Below are 21196 nucleotides of genomic sequence, written 5' to 3'. Positions count from 1 at the left end.
GCAGAACACACTCACCAGGAACCGTAGCTACAGGACAGAACGGTTTCAGCTCATCTCCATATACAGTGGTGTGAAAAAGTGTTGGCCCTCTTCCTGATATTGTATATTTTGCATGTTTGTTACACTTTAATGTTTCAGATCATCAAACAAATTTAAATAGTAATCAAAGATAACACAAGTAAACACAACATGCAGTTTTTGAATGAAGTTTTTTATTATGAAGGGAAAACAAAATCCAAACCCACATGGCCCTGTGTGAAAAAGTGCTTGCCCCCTAAACCTAATAACTGTTTGGGCCACCCTTAGCAGCAACAACTGCAATCAAGCGTTTGTGATAACTTGCAATGAGTCTGTTACAGCGCTGTGGAGGAATTTTGGCCCACTCATCTCGGCAGAATTGTTGGAATTCAGCCACATTGGAGGGTTTTTGAGCATGAAAACCCCAGACCATCACACTACCATCACCATATTTTACTGTTGGTATGATGTCCTTTTTCTGAAATGCTGTGTTACTTTTACGCCAGATGTAATGGCACACACCTTCCAAAAAGTTAAACTTTTGTCTCGTCAGTCCACACTTTTTCACACAGGGCCATGTGGGTTTGGATTTAGTTTTCCCTTCATAAAAAAAAACCCTTCATTTAAAAACTTGTTGTGTTTACTTGTGTTATCTTTGATTAATATTTAAATTAATTTGATCTGAAACATTAAAGTGTGACAAACATGCAAAAAAAATAAAAATCAACATACACACATATATATATATATATATATATATATATATATATGCATTTGTGTATATATATATATATATATATATATATATATATATATATATATATATATATATAAATTGTTCAGTTGAAATAAAGCTAAAATAGAATTATTAGATTAAAAAATAAAAATCTTGCCTTGGCAGCCAGCTAAATTAAAATTTTTAAGTTTAAGCACTTAAATTACTAAAACACACATACATGTATATATTTAGGACAAATGTTATGTTTATATATTATTTTATTTTATATATTAATTATATTTATATGTAATATAAATATATACATGTAAATATTTTTAAAATATACATTGTATGTGTGTGTAAATATACACAGTACACACACATTATGTGAACAAAAACTTTTATTTTGGATGTGATTAATCACAATTAATCCTTTGACAGCACTAATAAATACTATAATAGTATACAAATAATGCTAAAAACAATAATAAAAAAAATAGTAAATTTAAAAAAAATAATAATAATTAGAAATAAAGAACTTTGGCATAATGAGCAAAATGGAAGCCACAACAAACCATAGAAAAGACATTAAAAGTTAAATGAAAAGTAGAAAAGATAAAAATTGGAACTGAAAATATGACAAGTTCACAGTAATATTAAGATCAATATTTGATTTTTTTAGTACATTGTTTACCTCTGTATGATAAACAATACTGTTAACGTCAACACTTGATGACCAATGTAAAATCTGGATGCTAAAGCAAAACTACTGTCTTTTTTGAGCATATTAGAATTGGTTCCAAATTAGATTAACAATTCATTAGCGTGCATTTAGGAATATTATTATTAGTTTTTTAAATTAAATTCTAGCTTAATTTCCACTATAATACTTCTGTACAACCCAGTGTCATGTGTTTTGACCTGTTCTGATTCATCAGTCATCGGGATGACAGATTTTTTCCCCCCTAAAGATTTAACTAAAAGTTTCCTGGTGTACTTTGATTTTAATATACTATATTATAATGCAAGTCTCGAACTACAGTTGGAAGTTATTAATTAAAATGATGAATTGTGTCTAGCTGCGTAACTCGGGTAACATCTGAACAGCGTGAGCATGTTCACAGCAGCTCTCTCAGTGGGCCTGGCCTCTTTTTATTCTGGTTACATAATGGACAGCTGTCTTGTGGCAAAATCTCTGTGGGCTTTCAGCCAGGTCTAACAACAGCACATCTGTTTCCCAGAGACAAGAGAGCTGAAGGGGGGCGGGTGCAGCTCGGCTCCCTGTCTATGGCTCTCTGCTCCAGAAGGGTCAAATGTGCTGCGTCCCGAAGCAGTGCTGCTAGAGCAATTCTCTGTGAAATGCTGATGCCAGAGCTTCTCTGAAGATCCCAGTAGAGGACAGTTGAATTCATCTGTGCTGACACATGAGGAAACTACATTTGATGGAGCCGACACGGCTGATTAGCAGGAGGGACATTCGCTGTGTTAAGGCTGTTCAAGCACCCTCAATTCAGTCATGATGTCAATTTTTAGCGAGCCTGAAATGCTAATGGATTATGGGTTCAATCAGGAAATTCAAATGAGTTTTTGGAATAGTGAGTATTTTCCTGTTTCACAAAAGAAAATTGTCATGCCAGAGCTATTACATTTAACTAAAACTGAAACCATTAAAAAAAATTATAATAAAAAAAATCTAAATGTAATAAAAGTTTAAAAAATAATTTTAAATATATATACAGTATATATAAATATACATATATACGGTGGCCGAGAGAGCTCAACATGCTGCAAATAGATAAAACACCTGCAAATAAAGAAAACAACTTCTTCAATTTGACAACACACAAGCTGCAAATGCTCACAACACAACCAAACAAAGAAACGTACTGCAAATAATTTTTTTTTGGTTGTGTTGTGAGCATTTGCACCACCTGCTGTCAAACTGATGATGATGTTTTCTTGATTTGCTGGTGCTTTGTCTATTTGCATGTGTTTTATATATATATACTGAAACTGAAACTGAAACAAACTATATTAAACAGACATATTCAACTAATAAAAAAGACAAAAACATAACAAAAGTACTAAAATGTTCAAATTGAAAATATAGAAATAAAACCATTTGAATACAAAATATTAATGAAAAAGCTAGTATCTCAGTGATATAGATGTATATTGAGGCAGTCGTGGCCTAATGGATAGAGAGTTGGACTTGTAACCTGAAGGTCGTGGGTTCGAGTCTCAGGTCCGGCAGGGATTGTAGGTGGGGGAGTGAATAACCAACACTCTCTCCACCCTCAATACCACGACTGAGGTGAGACCCTTGAGCAAGGCACCGAACCCCCAACTGCTCCCTGGGCGCTGCCCACTGCTCCAGGTGTATGTTCTTGGCTGCCCACTGCTCCAGGTGTATGTTCTTGGCTGCCCACTGCTCCAGGTGTATGTTCTTGGCTGCCCACTGCTCCAGGTGTATGTTCTTGGCTGCCCACTGCTCCGGGTGTGTGTACACTTGGATGGGTTAAATGCAGAGCACAAACCCCGAGTATGGGTTACCATACTTGGCCACATCACTTTCATATTAAAATATTGCTGCTTCATGCAGATCTTTTTTCACATAATGATCAAATTTTTTGAGCCAGTTCTTTCTGTTGAAGCCATTCACAAATCAGACTGAATGATTCACTGAAGAATCAGACCGAATCACTTACAAACTATTTAATGATCTAGTTGCAGAAATGCAAGGGTTAACAGAGTGGAAAATTATCTGTGAATAACAACTGATAAAAAAGCAGAAATCCAAAATCAGCACAATCGAAACTTCAGAAAACTTATATAAATATACATTTGAACTAGTTTTATGGAAAAGAGCACGGAAATTATTAAAAATAGATTTTGTGTTCTACAGAAGACAGATAGACTATCAACTACAGAACACGAGGGTAAGAAAACGGCATCATTTTCATTTTTGGATGAAGTATCTTTTAAATTCTTCTAAACTTCCTGCTGCTCCAATTAACAGTGTGTACACTACACTTGGAGATTAGTGTTAGCTGTCTTATAAGTAATTAATGTTGTCCTAATTACAGAAGAGTGCTAACTGGTTAAGCACTCCAAATGCTACCTTCATTCACGATCATCCACTTCAGAGCGCACTTCTGAGTTTCAAGAACATGCTTAGGTCAAGAAATTTCTATTTCTATTTCAAATAAATGTGGTTCTTTTACATTTTGAAACAAAAGCAGCACAAAAATATTAAGCTGCACAACTGTTTTCAACATTAATAGTAATAAGAAATGCTACTTGGGCAACAAATCAGCATATTAGAATTCTTAAGGATCGTGTGACACTGAAGACTGGCATAATGGCTGCTGAAAATTAAGCTTTGCAAGGAATAAATGTGATTTTAAAATAAATTCAAATAGAAAAGAGTTATTGTAAATTCTAATAATATTTGATCAAATAAATGCTGCCTAACTTTTATTCAGTAGTGGACATGGTAAGGTAAACACAAGTTTAAAGAGTAAAACAGTCAGATTTATTTATTTTAAATCAGTTTCTAGTGCTCCATTCACGAAGTGTATTTATAGTCAACATTTATCTTGTGCTATCTGACATTTTGTCACAATGCATTCTGGGATTTCATTCTCTGTGAAGAATATGGCCAAAACAAGTTAGCCTTATTAAATTAAAGCAGAGATTCTTGAACAGCCTTTGCATCAGGGAGTATGATGACAATGCCTTAAAATGCTCCCTTTTTTGGCAGCTCACCAGTTTTAGAATCAGAATGAAACATCAAGCGACTGAGTGAAGTGAAACATCAAGGGGAGAGTTTTTCAAACAGCAGTATGTTTCTGTTGTTATTCTCTGAGACAGATGGAGCACCAGTAAATATCACAGGCCCTGAGGCCGACACATAACCGCAATCAGCTGATCTGGAAACAGTATGCTCTTTGGACACATCTGAGAGGATGGAAGAAAAACCGTTCTGCCTGAATGAGCAAACCCTCAGGCTTTAATCAAACAGTAATGAACAAAACTCAACGATCCCAACAGACAAATGATTGCCATAAACACAACACAACTTAATGAATAAATAAATGCTTCTAAGAAACTATATTAGCAGTTTTTCCACTAATGTTTTGTTTAGCATGCAAACCTGACTCATCCTAAGATCTTATGGATGAATCTTGCGACCTGAATGAACTGAAATCGTATTGCACTGTGTAGCCCCACCCACTGTGAAATCTCATTGGTCCAAAATGTATTTTGAAAAAAAAAAAAAATTATATATATATATATATATATATATATATATATATATATATATATGAATGAAGAAGTCGTTTGCAAAAATAGATAACTCCGTTTTAAACAATTTACAAAAATCTTCTATTTTTCATTGTGCATTCCATTTAATCTAATTAATCAAACTGCAGTTGGGTTATTTTGATTAGGTTAAAAATAACTAAAAAATACAGCTAACTAAAACAATAAAACACATTAAAAACATGATTTTTGATAATAAAAAAAAACCTTGAGTTATCGGTTTTTGTAAATAAACTTAATATATATATACACATATATACACACATACAAAAAAAAACATAAAAATAAAATTGAATTCAAAATATTAACAAAAAGCATATGAATGATCCTAACTAAAATGATCTAAACATGATAAAGTGCAGCAGCATGAAAAATGTATATTTATATTCATTCTTATAGTTTAAAGATTAATTTTACGTAAGCATAGGATAACAAAACTACACATAACTAACATAACATAAAAATATGGAAAATAAGCACAAATAATTAAAAATTGAATATCCACTGATACCAATAAATCAAAAATGTATTGCTATCAGTCGAAAGGTACCAATGTACTGTGCATCCTTATGTAAAATATCTGTCACACCAATAAAATACTAAAATTAAAACTGGTGTTAAGAGAGACTCATCAAACTCACCTTCACCAACCATTGACACTCCTATGGACATGCCCATAAATTTGCTTTTAGTCCAAACATGGGTGTTGACACATATCTGCCGCTCTTTGCACTCGCAGTAGAATCCAGAGACCGGGGGGTGGTGGGACACCTGCTCAGCCACAAAGCATAGCCGGTAAGATCCTAACCCCTCATTGGAGGTGGTCTGGGTGGAATGAGCAGCCGCAGGGGCTGGACTTGTGCTGGTAGTCCTGAGGGGCCGCACCTTATCTTGCGGTACGTCCCATGTGCATTGGAAGCTCTCCCCCAGAATGGGGTTGTAAGGCTTCTTGGCCACAGCACCTTTACGACCCTCGTGGAAAGCAGTCAAGTAGTATTCCACAAACCGGATCATGCGTTCCTCTGCTGTCGCTCCAGATGTGATGGCCAAAAACACATCCGGATGGGCCATGAAGTTGGCATACATCTCCAAAAGAGAGCGCTTCTCTAGGATGAACGTGGGCAACACCACCTGAGAACAAAAGATATTGGCATACATTATCTGACCAATATATAGCTGCTGATTTGAGGAAACTTGAGCAGCAGAGAACATATTATATTAAATTATATTATATTTGTATCATAAAACTTCTCTGTCTTTGCACATTACAGACAGAATGTCACCATTTCTGTAGTTTAAATCCTCAAAAATCATAAAAATCGCACTGATTAATTAGGATGAATAGGAGAATCACTGAATAATTCACTCAGCCAATTTGTTTAGAAACACTGACTCATTCACTACTATCATGGGCAATGACTCTGCTGAGGCTTTGTCCAGAGCTGTTTTTATTGACGGAGCAAAACAAAGTAACTGGCAATATTGTGCCTAAAATTACTCAATAATAACTTTTTGTTTATTAAACTTCTGTATTAAAGCAATATCACACTTGCTATCTGTTTTTGCTATCTGGCTATGATTACATGTGCCACTCAAATCCACATAGATATATATAAAAAAAAACAGCAATCTTAGCTATGTGATATTTCCTTAAAATATACCGGTAGACACAATTAACCGGTAGAAATTTGCAGTTACACATTCACGTAACCTTGCTATGTAGCATGGTCACAAAAACTTAGCGTTAAGCATTGCGGCTTAAAAACAAGTGATTTTTATATATTAGATTCCTTTATTCAATGTATGTAGCATTTCTTATTTATTTGATATACTGTAGTTTTTTGTCCTATTGCTTGTCATTCGTTTTTAATTAATGAAAGTTTACTTGTCTTCAGTGAGCTTGAGGCATTTTCTTTTTAAATTTAGGTTACTATTAGTGTTTTGTGATATTGGCACTGGTGACTAGAATTATGAATTTTCAATGGTATCAAAAATTTTGATATCATAAAGACCTTGTTTAATGCAAAAATAACTATACTGTGATATATTTATATTGTTATCATGAAATAAAATTACTCGTACCGTGATAAGATTTTGGTCATACCGCCCACCCCTAGCTTACATTATTTTATATTATTCAAATGTATGCAACGTGATCTGCTGTCAGTGTAACGCACATTGATACTGATGCTCAAAGATGTAATAATATAATAACTGTATGCTTGTCTCTGTCACAGATTCTGACTCCATAGATCAATGCTCTGTCTGTTCCACACACACACACACACACACACACACACACACATCACTGAACTTCATCATATGAGCTATCCAAATGACTGCTCAAATCCTGCTGAACTATAAACACAAGCCGAGAAGGAAATGTTCCTCTCAGACAGACTAAACAAAGACAAGGTTAGGTAGTAGAGAGAGAAACTTATATCGCAACACTGAAATATTCCTCAGGCTGATGAAGCGTAATTAGGACAATAATCTCACGACACCTCTCGACACGCTTGAATTAGTCCATTAGATTCCTAATCATGAGGACGAATAGGAACATCAAATCAGATAACGTTTCCTGTTAACTGACTATGTAAAGTATAATTATGAAACTGAATTTCCCCTGAGCTATGATTATGTTAATACTATTTTTCTTCACGCAGCGTGGCACATTCTCAATCTGTGTCCAAAACTGGACAATGTCCATGCAAAACTTTAATACATCGAAAAAAGCATGAGATTGTGGAAAAGAGGTCCGGTTGTTAACTAAATTCTAAATAAGGACATAACATACACCTCTATTTTTTTATATGAAGCAAATTATATGAATTACAGATAAACATTAACCCACTCCTAAAACAAAGCATTTTTCTTTTCTTTTTTTTAAACTTTTGTTTATTGCACACAATGTGGGTGTATGCCACAATGTTCTAATAATAAAAATCTAATAATAAAGATTTCCAAATCGTAAAAAGCTAGAAAACTATCCTTTGTTCCCTAAGATCAAGAGGATATCAGGCAGTCTTGAGTGGTTCCTGTTTGTATATGAAAAGGAAGAGCGAATGTACACAAGTTGGGAATGGCCAAATTGTTTCACGACAATTTCAACTTCATGATTAGTTTGGGTGGGACAGCAAGTGTGTGTATGTGTGTGTGTGTGTGTGTGTGTGTGTGTGTGTGTACCCGTGTGAGGTCCATGCCCAGTTTGAGTTGAGACAGCAGATGGAGGATGATGCTCCTCTGGTCATCCAAGACTCCGAGGTCTTCCTCCTCATTATCTTCTGTGTCTGTGATCTCCTCGCTGGAGTCCACCGACTCTGAGCTGGAGTTCTGCAAACACACACAGGACAATTTACAAATGTTACTGAACAAAGATCACTTGTGATTTACTATTAATTACAATTTTAAACCTAATTTCTATACACCACATACATGGCATGCTGTGAAAACCCCTATCCACCACATACGAAAAACAATCAAATAATGTGACATAGTCTAAATTATAAGATCTTGAGTTATAATTGACATAAAAGTCTATGTAGTCATTACAACTTTTAAAATCATAACTATGTCATGAAAAGTCAAATTTATGAGATTAAGAAATCATAAATGACATAAAAACTCAAATTATTATTGTCATAATCATTGCTTTTTAATCTCAGAATTTATTCATTATTCATAATTGACATTCAATTATTACGACTTTTATGAAATTATTGAAATTTACAAAGACAATTCTCACTTGTAAAGGAACCCTATTAGTGTTGACATTTGTTTTTGTATTGTTTTGTTGTTGTTGTTGTTGTTTCGACACTCCTTTAACCATAGAAATGTTATAGAAATTGCAACTAAAAAGAGAGAACATGGTGAAGATTACATATTTTACTTTTATTTTTTTTCCATTTATTATTTAATTTAAATGTAATTAAATTAATATTTAATTTAAATGTAATTGTTGTGAAATGTAAAATTTTAAAGTTGTCATTCTATTATAAGTTGTCAGTATGTTTAAATTAATTAATTTTTGCATGTTAAAAATTGTATATATATATATATATATATATAATATGTATGTGTATGTGTATATTATATCAAACATTTTTTTTCTCTTAAAATGACAAATGCTCATTGGTTTCAAGGCAACTGTGTATCCAGTCTTGAGTGGCTAATGTAGCTGGTACCTCCTGCAATCGCTAATGCATAATGTAAAGTTCCTAATGCATAATGTAAAGAAGTGGTCCAGAAGCGCCTGCCCCAAAGCATCATGGGAAGTGTATAAAAAGCCCCTTCCTTTAAGGGCTCTATGCATATAATGTTGACAGATGAGCAAAGCAGATCACATGATCCTCTCTCGGTGGATCACTCCTTTTTCCTTTCCAAGGCACATGAATGTGAAGTGAATGTGAAGTGAGGGGCAGCAGATGGGATCTAAATGGGTTACGATATGATTAGACTGTAAAGTAAAACAGTAGGGTTTTGTGGACAAGCCGTAATCCCCGAGATAACGCTTACAACTGGGCACAAACCATAGCCCATGGCATTATGGCTCGATGTTATTAGATTCTCTCGCAAACCATTTATCATATTTCCCTTTCCTTCAGCATTCTCTCTTAGCGGTAAAAAGGGAATATTGTGTTCCTGTAAAAAGTACAGGAGCTCGTCGAGCCGGATGGGCCGTCCTCATTTGGAGCTGCAGCGATCCACCTGAATATTTCATAGAACAAGAGCAGAGCACTTTCTCTCTCCCTTTACGTCATCACAGATATGATTAAATAAACACATGCGAATGAGGTCACATGCAAGGTCACACATCCAGCGTGACAAATCTATAACACAAATGCATCACCAATACTAAATACACTGTTCCATGCTGCCGTCTTCTTCAATTAACTCTGGATACGGTACTCAGTATTGTCCTTGTATTATTCGCAAAGGACCATGTCAAGGACGCTCGAAACAATTCATTTGTTTCCTTCTTTCTCTGTGGACGCTCAGTTGAGTGGTTTTGTTTTGTTTGAGTGTTTGGTAGCTACAGTAACTACTAGCCAAAAGTTGCATGTTGAGACTGTTTATGCAAATCAAATCAGAGCTAATTAAATACACAGTGATTTTAGAGATGCAGCGGAAAGAATAGAGTAGCATAGGAAAAGCACCTAGATTTTTCACCTAGAAAACAATGAGATTGACTAGAGAGAAAATGGAGACTATGTCTTCTAAAGACTTTTCTGTCAGAGGAAAATGCTCCAGTAATCTCACTTGTCTCCTTTAAAGTTTCAGAAGAGATCTTAATGTGTCAAAATGTGTAATCAAAAGTCAGAGATTTCTCATCAAATGCTAGCAAAACTAAAGCATATCGATCCATATTTATTTTTAAGCTCTATACTGAGTTAAAATGGTCTAATTTTTGTTCATTTTATTCCTCAAAATGCAATTTTGAGAAACATCTGAGATGAAGTTGATACGTACATATCTAAGAACACCACTTTGTTGAGCTTCTAAAGAACAACCTCTAAACAATGGTATTTTCTATTGCTAGTCTTAATATGCAAAAATACTGGCACAAAAACATGATCAACATGAGCCAATAAAAACATTACAACAAAATGAATGAAGTTTCCAACTTCCCTTACTCCCCGCATTCCAGAGAGTCACCCCTGCCTCTCGCAAACAGGATAAACACGCATCAAACTTACATTCATTTCAGGGCTGGTTCAGAAATACGCTCTTGGGTGTTCATCTCATAGTTTGACTGTGGTGGTATCCACAAAACTCTCTCTTTCACGATCTCTCACTAACTCTAACACTGTTATCTGGCTGCCCAGCTATCCCTGAGCCGAGGAAGCCCTGCTCCCTCCCACTCTGCCAGCCTGTACTCTCTCTCTCTCTCTCTCTAATGGTGCCTTGACTTACCACAGACATGCTGAACTACATGTACATCTGAACTTCATGAGGTTTGTTTGTTCAGGTTCATAGAGGATGGAGTTGACATTATAGTAGAGAGAGAGATCATGACCGGTGAGAAGATTAAATTGAGATCCTCCACATGACCTTCAATCGTTCAAAGCCACTCCCACCTTAAATCACTTTTGTAGTGCATTTGCACCGATTCCACATCTGCATCGTCCCCATTATAATGCATACATTCGAGTATCACCTCTGTTTCTCAGAGCAAGCACACAATGCTGAGGACAGGTGTAGTTAGCTGATCATGTTGGACAAATTTGTTTTCAGTCAGATTAAAGGCAAATTATTAAAATCGAAGGGCATGTAAATTCACTTGTCCAGTCACTCCCAGTTGACAAAACATCCACTTTAGTTACTGCTCCAACACTAGTTAACACACCGGCACTAGTTCACACAAGTATAAAAACAAACCCTTGGTGCATTGGGGAAGTAATGCTTTAAATGTTAAGATTTGTCAAAGACAATTTTTTGGTTTTAAATTTAATATTTTTAAACTTTTTAAAGTAATGAACGTATAAATATATGGCATTGTTCAAATGTTTGGGGTCGGTGAGATTTTAAAGCTGTTTTATAAGCATTTATTTTAAAACAGAAATATTGTGAAATATTTTTACTATTTAAATAAATATATTTTAAAATATTTTAAAATTAAAAAAAAAAAATGCCAAAGCTGAATTTCCAGCAGTCATTACTCCAGTCTTCAATGTCATATGATCATTCAGAAATCATTCTTATATGCTGATTTGATCTTTATGAAACATTTATTATTATTATTATTAATGTTAAAAACATATGTTGTGCTGATTAATATTTCTGTGGAAAACGTTATAGACTTTTTTTAGGATTCTTTGATGAAAACAAGGTTCAAATGAACAGCATTTATTTGAAATAGAAATATTTTATAGCATTATAAATATATTTACTTTCACCTTTGATCAATTTAATGCATCCTAGCGGAATAAAAATATTAATTTCTTTCAAAAAAAAAAAAAAGTCTTACAGAGCCTAGTATCTGCCATGATGTTAGTACAGTTTGAGTTTGTGATGTGTTCAGTATAATTTCAGATGATGTGTTCAATCCTCATGCGGTCCCATGACACGACCTGATCCGAGACTCCATGGGAACCTCCTGAACCTAGTGTGTGTGTGTGTGTGTGTGTGTGTGGTATTTCATTATGGAACACTAAAATACTGCATATTGCACAGTATACAAAGTATGGTATACAGTAGTATGCTATAGTCACCTGACCTCATTATACAATCTTAGAAAACGAAAAAAAGTCTGTTGCGTTTTTAATAAAATTGTCTTTTGAGAAAAAAAGGTGATTAAATCTTGACAGACATCATCAATTTTCATTAGTTTTAATAGGAAAAAAACTCATACTACTCATACAAAAAACTCATACTCAACTACATACTGCAGAAATAGTAAAAGTAGTATGCTATTCAGAACACAGCCTCAGTGTGTGATGAGCAACAGAGGAAAGAAATAAAGGGGAGAGAAACTCCATGGCATGATCTCAGATTATACTCTCCTGTGTCTTGTGTTCACAAACACAACTCAAAGTACAGCTCTGGCTTCAGGCGTCAGCTTAGCATACAGAGATGCTTTTTGTACACAATACAATTAGCTCTATTATACACTCTAGATGAAATACAGTGGGGTTCAACGTTGTTATGACAAATGAAAATGTGAAAATGCTTAGACTGCAAATGGTAAAAAGGCTGTAGTAGGAGACACTGTGTGTTTAAACCTTCCTTTTCAGGACTGATCATAAAAATCAGTTGACTTTGGTCAGGTGACATGACATCATGTTAGAGCTCCTGGGAAAACAGCATGGGCTGGTGGGAAAGCAGTGTTTAAAACAGCACCACCTTCATGAATTAATTATCAGCGGCAGCACATTGTCTTCAGGGACGAGGTTAACGGAAGTGCCCACGCACTGAGAACAAGATGAAACCACGTTCAAAGAGACAAAGAGCCTTTAATGAACTCTACCATATAAAATTAGAATATAGTCTGCAGAAACAAACAGATCGCAGGGGAAAATAAAATGATAAGGAATAACACAACCATTTGAATTCACCATTCTAATCTTATTCAAATAATAATAATAAAAACTTTAGCAAAATGTAGTTTTTTTGTGTAGGTTATAGTTTGTAGTGTATATACACACACACACACATATATGCATATGTGACCCTGGACCACAAAACCAGTCTTAAGTGTCAATTTTCCAAAATTGAGATTTATACATCATCTCAAAGCTGAATTAATAAGCTTTCCATTGATGTATGGTTTGGACAATATTTGGCTGAGATGCAACTATTTGAAAAGCTGGAATCTGAGGGTGCAAAAAAATCTAAATATTGAGAAAATTGCCTTTAAGTTGTCCAAATAAAGTTCTTAGCAATGCATATTACTAATCAAAAAGGAAGTTTTGATATATTTAAGGTAAGAAATGTACAAAATATCTTCATGGAACATGATCTTTACTTAATGTCCTAATGATTTTTGGTATAAAACAAAAATGTATAATTTTGACCCATACAATGTATTTTTGGCTATTGCTACAAATATACCCCAGCGACTTAAGACTGCTTTTGTGCTCTAGGGTCACATATATAAATACTCACACACACACACACACACACACATTTATATAACCTATGTAATGTAAAATAATATAATAATTTAAAAAATTTTAAAAAGTAAAAGTTTAATTTTAAAATTTTGATTTGAAGATTTTGTAAATATATGTAGTTTACTTTATTACATTTTAAAATGTATTAAAATATTTTGCATTACACTGAGAAATTATTGTAGTACTAGTATTTTAAACACCTAAACTACATTTTACTTTTTAAATTGTTTTATATTATTATAATATTATTTTACATCATATCAATAAAATAATTTAAAAAAAAACTTGAAGCAAACTACATACTACTTTTTACATTTTAAAATATTATTATAATATTATTTCACATTACATTGACAAAATATTAGTAGTAGTAGCAGTATCTTAAAAACTTACACTACGAACTACATTTACATTTTACAATATCAAATTTTATTATAACATGATTTTATATTACACTGATATAATAATAATAATAATAATAATAACAACAACAACAACATTTAGATTATTTAGTGCCATAGTACAAGTACATTTAATAATTTTGGTAATAAATTACTGGCAAATTAAAGAAAAAAAACAAGAAATTTAACTCAACTGAACTATTAAAGGCTTTTTAAAGAAACTGAACAACAACTGTAATAGTGCAGTTTTAACTGCAGAAAAAGCAGACTATTTTTTTTTTAAATGTCTGTTTTCTCTTTTAGTTCCAATGTTCATCTATACAACAACACACCTAAACCATTAATAAATTAGAGATCACTGGAATCAAAATCTGAAGCAGAAATCAATAAACTCCTCATGATTCCCATGTAACCCCTGCCTTAGCTATGGCCCAGTATGACTGGTGAACTGACCGCTGTGAAATCTTTTCCTTGTCGAAGCACACAAATCCAAACCCTCCGTGTTGTGCCTCTGAGAGTGTTGCCTTTCGTCCCCTGCAGAGACGAGGACAGATGTTTGCCTTCTAGCCACACACACACACACACACACACACACAAACACCCATCCACACACCAATTTGAATCTCGACAAGGATTTGCACCGCTGCCTCTCGTGTCAAACATCTGGGATATGTATGCTTGATGGGCCATGTCTCATAGCTCGGGTTTGTTTTTCTGCTCCCTGCAGTTTTGCTGCCGTTATTTTCCTCTGACAGTACAGAAGAGCGAGCTGTCAGACCCTGAACAGACAGGAAAGAAAGGCATGCTGGTTCACACACAACTCTGAAATCTCTCTCTCTCCTTGAGAATGCTGACAGTCTTATTTCAATCCCAGTTGTCCAAAAATCCAATAAAAACATTGTCTTAAAAAAGAACCATTAAATGCTTTGTGTACATTACACAAACTCCTTCCCAAACAGCTTTATTCAGTCGTGACTGCTAGTCGTGACTGCTTTTCTCTGCAGTTCACTTGTAATCTTCAATCACTGCAATCCTTTCTGCTCTCTGCTTTCCTCTACTGGTGATTACGATGAAGTACAACCATTCTAATAATGAAAACAATAGGCAATCTGCCACAAGAGATCTTATTATGTTTCATTTACATCAGAGAAAACACAATCTGCAGGCACAAAGGTACGTGTTTGTCAATTAAAAGATTCAATATCACATTCAGACAAATGCTTTGGCGTTTGGCCAGCGGTGATAAAGGAGAAGCCCTTTCGCTCCAGTCCCAAACGCAGCCAAGATTTATAACCACTGTTGTTTTACAGCATGTCTCACTGTTTCTGCATTCAGACAAGAAGAATCACTTGGGCAGCTGCTGAACAAATCGCTTGGCTAATCATTTGTTGTGTTCCCCCTATCCTTGAGCAATCCCCATGAATTTTAAACTGTTACGGCTGAACCACCGGCCAGGCGTTTCTCATCTGGTGAGTAGCTACGCCATCGACCCATGGCCCTGTCTGTCCAAATTAATTACAATATCCCAAACTCATGCAGAATAAGTAATGATGCTTTCTGATGAGTCTGCTTCAATAACAAGATTGGAATTCTAAAATATAATTTTAAATAAATATTCCACTTGTTAGGTCAAAGTCAATGTATTATAAATGTTATACAAGTTAGATCCGGTCAGCTGCTCATATAACAGAACAGGATTGCTTTATTTAAAAAATAAAATACATAATAAAATATCAGAACATCTTTTATCTAAAATGAGTATTATGTCTTAATTTGTTCTCATTTCAAATACAATGGGGAAATGTTAACAAATCAATCAGAACTGTTTTGTAAATTATAGAAAACAATTCACTAAAAAGAGTAGACTCTAATGGTTCATTTGTGGATCGTAAATCACCACTTCTTATATGAACTCTCTCAAATGTGAGAATTGAGAGCTAGTGTAATTTTTTTAAATAAAACTTTGGCAGCAGCTAATTGATGCTATTTGCACTACATGCAAATAGCAATGGATTCTATTAATACCATGTAAAAAATAGCAGTATTTTCATTGCAATAAGTATAAATAAAAGTTAGATGCTATTTATACTACTTGCGCCCCATTCACACTGGGCATCGGCATCAATGCCTCTCGTTTACTTTGAATGGAGTGATGTCAAGCATTGCCGAACTGAATTGTGCAAATAGACTAGCAGACACTAGCCAATCCCATTTATGCAACACCAGAAAAGTCGTGTGATTGGCTGTTGTCACTATGACGTTGCATCAGCACCCTCACAGATTTTGCATCAGCACCCTCACTATTTAATAACACTATGAAGTTGCACAGACACGCCCTCCTTCAAGCATTGAATGGAATGGGGCGTTAGTGCAAAGTGGCAGATATCTGCACCTCAGTATTGTAGTACATTATAAAACTGTATGCAGTAATAACGTACAGTAAGTTATTATTTTTATTCAAATGAAATAGATGTCTTTTTGAGACAATAAAGCCCCCCCCTACCCCTTCATGATAAATGTTTCTTTTAAAACTTATTGAACATTATTTTTTTTTACTTTTTGATTATTTCCTTATTTTTTATTGAAAATAAATGCCTTTACTATGTGATATGTGATGAGGAAATAGGGAGAACAAGTTCGGCAAAAGGCGGTTTCAAACTCAGGTTCATCGCATCAAAAAGTTACTGATATGCACTTTACTACCTATGCCACTGCAGCTGCTGTTTACCAGGTGTGTTTTTTTAGTCTTGTCTAGCCCAAATGTCTAGAGTTAATGTAAATAGCATATCAATGTATAATACGGCTGAACCACTGATGTCACATGGACTATTTTACTGATGTCCTTACTACCTTTTTGGGCCTTGAACATAGCAGTTGCGTTGCTGTCTGCAGGGTCAGAAAGCTCTTAGATTTCATCAAAAATATCTTAATTTGTGTTCTGAAGATGAAAGAAGGTCTTACAGGTTTGGAATGACATGAGGGAGAGTAATTAATTATATAATTTTCATTTATTGTATATTGTTTACAATTCATATAGACATATGCTACTTTAAGTCTTTTAAGCTCTTTCACATATTGAAAACAGCAACCAGGATTTTCTTCAAAAAGTCGCCTTTTGCACTCTACGGATATAAGAAAGTCATACAGGTTTGGAACGACATGAGGGTGAGTAAATTATGACAAGGTTTTCATTTGTGGATGAACGATTCCTTTAATTCCCACAGCGGGCAATCACATTACGCAGAGCGAAAGCTTCAGTTAATTATGTATCTCCAGGGCTACAATACACACAGTGTGATAAAAGATCACCAGAGCTCTCCTGCGTGACGCGGCCACAATCCACTGTGCCACACATGATCCATACAGCAACACACTGCACTCCAGAAAAAGGAGACGCCTGGAGCCGGATCTCATATGCAGTATGATGGGATTGATTGATGGAGCTCATACAAACTCATTTCAGACCTCAGATACATCAGCATATTTCACTGTCTGCGCTGGCACAGTTTCATGCCCAGATAATCCATGAGCCATGCAGTCGATGCTGATGTTGTGTCTGTTAAAATTGCATTCGGTGCTGGAAGCACTTTAAAATAACTGAAGAACACATGTGCTATGCATTTGTTTCACACTTCAGCATCATGCTATCATCATCTTCTTAATTTTCAACAGTGCGTCATTTAAAGGTTTAACACTAGAAGTCCCAGAAATTTGTAACCCTCCTTTAGCCAAGTGGATGCTAACTGGCTAGTCTTTTGGCTATCATTAGCATCAATTCATGTGTAAATGTGGTCATTACCTGAGCAATCTGCAGGGGGGTTGGGGGTGTGTGTGTGAATGGTTGCTGGTGGCTTGTTTGTATGTGTGGGGGAGGGAGGGCTGCTAAAAGCAGAGAACTTCATTGACCATGTCTCACATTGGCATTGCCAAGTCAGCAGTCTTCTCCATTATTGTTGTTTCAGCGAAGAGATACCCAGAATTTATACTGTAGGGATGGTCATTATTTGAAACTCAAATGTAAATATTCTAATATTTTGAGATACTGATTTTTGACTTTCATCAGCTGTAAGCTATAATCAAACAAAAAACAAAAAAAAAAACTTTTGAAATGTTTTACTTTACATGCAATGAATCTAAAACATATGAAAGTTTAACTTTTTGAAACAACTTACAAGAAAAAATGAACTTTTTCACAACATTCTAATTTATTGAGATGCACCTGTATATTTAACCGTGGTAATATTTTAATCCCGGTTTGTACTAAACTCATCTGGTGGGTTTGCTGCCAAAAAGCTCTTTTTTCAGTTTCTTCTGACCATAGAAGCCAGTGCCATTTGAAGTTCCAATCGTGTCTGACAACTGAATTTGTTGGAGTTTGTTTTTGGATGAGTGAGGAGAATTTTCCTTGAAACCCTCCCGAACATGTAGGTGATGTAGGGGATGTTTAAATGTTGTTTTTAGGTTTCTGACCCAAAGACTCAACTAATCTTTACAATTTTACAGCTGTGTCCTCTTCCAGGCAGATTTTTAACATCTTTAGTTGATTGGAAAGAATTTTTCAATGCTTTAACTAATTTCTTATTCTGCACATCAGAATTATATTCTTAGGTTTTACTCCTTGTGATGGATGATTAAGGGAATTTGGCCTTTGTATTCCTCATATTTATAATCCTGTGGAACAGGAAGTCATGGCTGGACAATATCATACTCTTAGTCACCCTGGTGTGCTAAAAAATATAAATATGAATGGGAATATATGCACATACACGTACATATATAGCTACATATACGCGTGTGTGTGCTATATTACACAAGTCAAGATAAGGGGGCAGGGAGGGCTGCTAAAAGCAGAGAACTTGATTGACCATGTCTCACATCGCTGTCACTTGCGCATAAACTTCTTAGCCGGAAAACCACCATCCTCGGCGCAGTCAACAAGATTCGCCGGGAAATCCCTCAATCCGCTAGACACACAGATCGCAATGAATTCACCACTCAGGTATGTTGCAGGTCTTTTGTGGTTCTATGTTTATGTATTTCTAATTTTTAGAATCAACACCGCCAAGTGTGTCATTGTGTCATTGTGTGTAAAAGTGCTATGAAAATAACAATTTATCTTATTTATTAGGTGTTTTCAACCACTGCTGCTACGCTGACGGCTTATGCACCCAAACGGAAGAAGACCGTCTACATTCTTAGCAGCATGCACAGCGTGATTCAGACTGATAATACCACCAAAAGGAAGCCAAACACTGTCACCCTTTACAACACCACAAAGTGCGGCGTGTACTCACTCACTTTTTAATATTATTTGTAAATGTGTACAAATGGTTGGTTTCTTTTTTATTTTATTTTGTACTGTTTTTATCAATAAATCTCAGCAACAAAGGAAAAAAAAACATGTGTGTTGATTTCTCCCTAAGATGGCAAAGTGAAACACCAGTTTCCTTGAAGTGGCTCAGCATGGCCCCACATTGTTTACATAACAAAAGCAACTGTTCACAGCCAATTAAGGATATTAGCCTAAAGCCTTCCAGCCCATCGGCTGTCCTGCGGGTTTTATAGGTAGAAAAGCCAAATGGCTGCTCTCTGGGACTTCTAGTGTTAATGGTATGAGTCTCAACGTTAAATGAATTAGATACATTATTGCGAGTATATCAGAGAAACAACGTAGCACGAATTCTATCTGTTGCATTCTGGGAGCATGTTCGTCTTCATAGGGAGCCGATTTAATGACAAGCAGACACAAAGCAACCGCAAAATGAATTAGCTCCCTTCAGGCATACGCGCACACACAAATTAACGTGTATTTATACATACGCCACCGCATGCGCGCAAACAAACAGTTGCACAACGCTTACGTCGAAGAAACAGCAGCCCTGGCCTTTCTCCAGAGAAACGCAGGCGGATAAAAGGTTTCCAAGAGGGACGGCTGACTCATTCAGGGCTCCAGAGGGATTGTGGGTATCCTCAGTCACCCGCCACAGACGCTAAAACTAGAACACGTCCAATTAGTGCTCCTCTTCCACTCCTTCGCTGTAGAAGCCTGGCAGGCACACGCACGCAGATGCGTATTTGAAACTTTTCAAAGACGTGTCTACTCTACGGGAGACTTTAAATGATATTCTGATTTTTTTGCGCTATTATCAGAAAAGCTGAACGTATCCCGGTGACAGATTTTACCCCTGAAAGATCATCTCCCTTTTAAAGTGATAAGTAGCGTCTCACAGAGCTGCCAGTTTCAGAATGATAATGATGGGTGTAATGATGACTATATTGCAGGGGCGTTTTCTTTGAGAAGGCAGGGAGAAAGAATAGAATAGAATAGAATAGAATAGAATAGAATAGAATAGAATAATTAAATAAAAAATAAATTCAATTAAATACAAAATAAAAAAAATACAAAATAAAATATAATGTAAAGTAAAAGAAATTAAAATAAAATGTTATTTAAAAACATAATATATCTGCATTTCTGAGTACCTCTGTGACTAAATAAAATGAAACAAGATCATATATGAGACCAAATAAACTATGCAGTAACATTGTCCAACAGTGACAGTAATGGATCAAATTTCAGGCAGGGAATAGAATAGAATAGAATAGAATAGAATAGAATAGAATAGAATAGAATAGAATAATAAAACAAAATATTAAAAAAATAAATTCAAATTACAATTACAATTAAATAAAATGTAAAGTAAAATAAATTAAAAATAAAATAAAATAGTACTGTTATCTACAGTGGCAGCTGCTATATAGAATGTAAAAGATGTTAGGAAAAATATAATATATATAATATAATATATATAATATGTGTTTCAGTACCTCTGTGTCTTTCAGCTGTTCTCTGTTCCTGTGAAGTGGAGAGTGGGGCTGATGTCTAGTTGAGGTGTTGTTACGTGTCAATTCTCCATTCTTCACATGACCTTCTGAGGCCGTTTTGGGCCTTGTCCAATTAGAGACGTTATCTGCTCACAGCATGATATCAGTTATCATACACAGCAATTAAAATTAATGACAAAATTCACCATTAAGAAGATTTGTGGACATTGAGTTTCAATTTATGTTAGCTATAAACCAAGCAATAATAGTATATGTGATGTAACAAGAGGACACGT

The 21196-nt window shown here is 35.1% G+C and overlaps 1 protein-coding gene across 3 annotated transcripts in view; it reads right to left on the bottom strand.

Moving 5' to 3' along the window:
• The window catches only part of LOC306887627 (oxysterol-binding protein-related protein 10-like), a 50277-nt gene that overhangs the window by 4544 nt on the left and 24537 nt on the right, over positions 1-21196 (bottom strand). For all 3 annotated transcript variants that reach the window (XM_079445517.1, XM_079445518.1, XM_079445519.1), the window contains 3 exons: positions 20904-21046; positions 8249-8395; positions 5704-6193 (listed from right to left, as the gene is read on the bottom strand). In XM_079445517.1, coding sequence (XP_079301643.1) covers positions 5704-6193; positions 8249-8395; positions 20904-21046 — 780 coding nt within the window. The remainder of the gene's footprint in view (positions 1-5703; positions 6194-8248; positions 8396-20903; positions 21047-21196) is intronic.

Source organism: Barbus barbus (genome assembly GCF_936440315.1).
Source record: "Barbus barbus genome assembly, chromosome: 21".
In the NCBI taxonomy this organism is placed as follows: Eukaryota; Metazoa; Chordata; class Actinopteri; order Cypriniformes; family Cyprinidae; genus Barbus; species Barbus barbus.
This window is presented reverse-complemented; position numbering and strand designations above follow the sequence as displayed.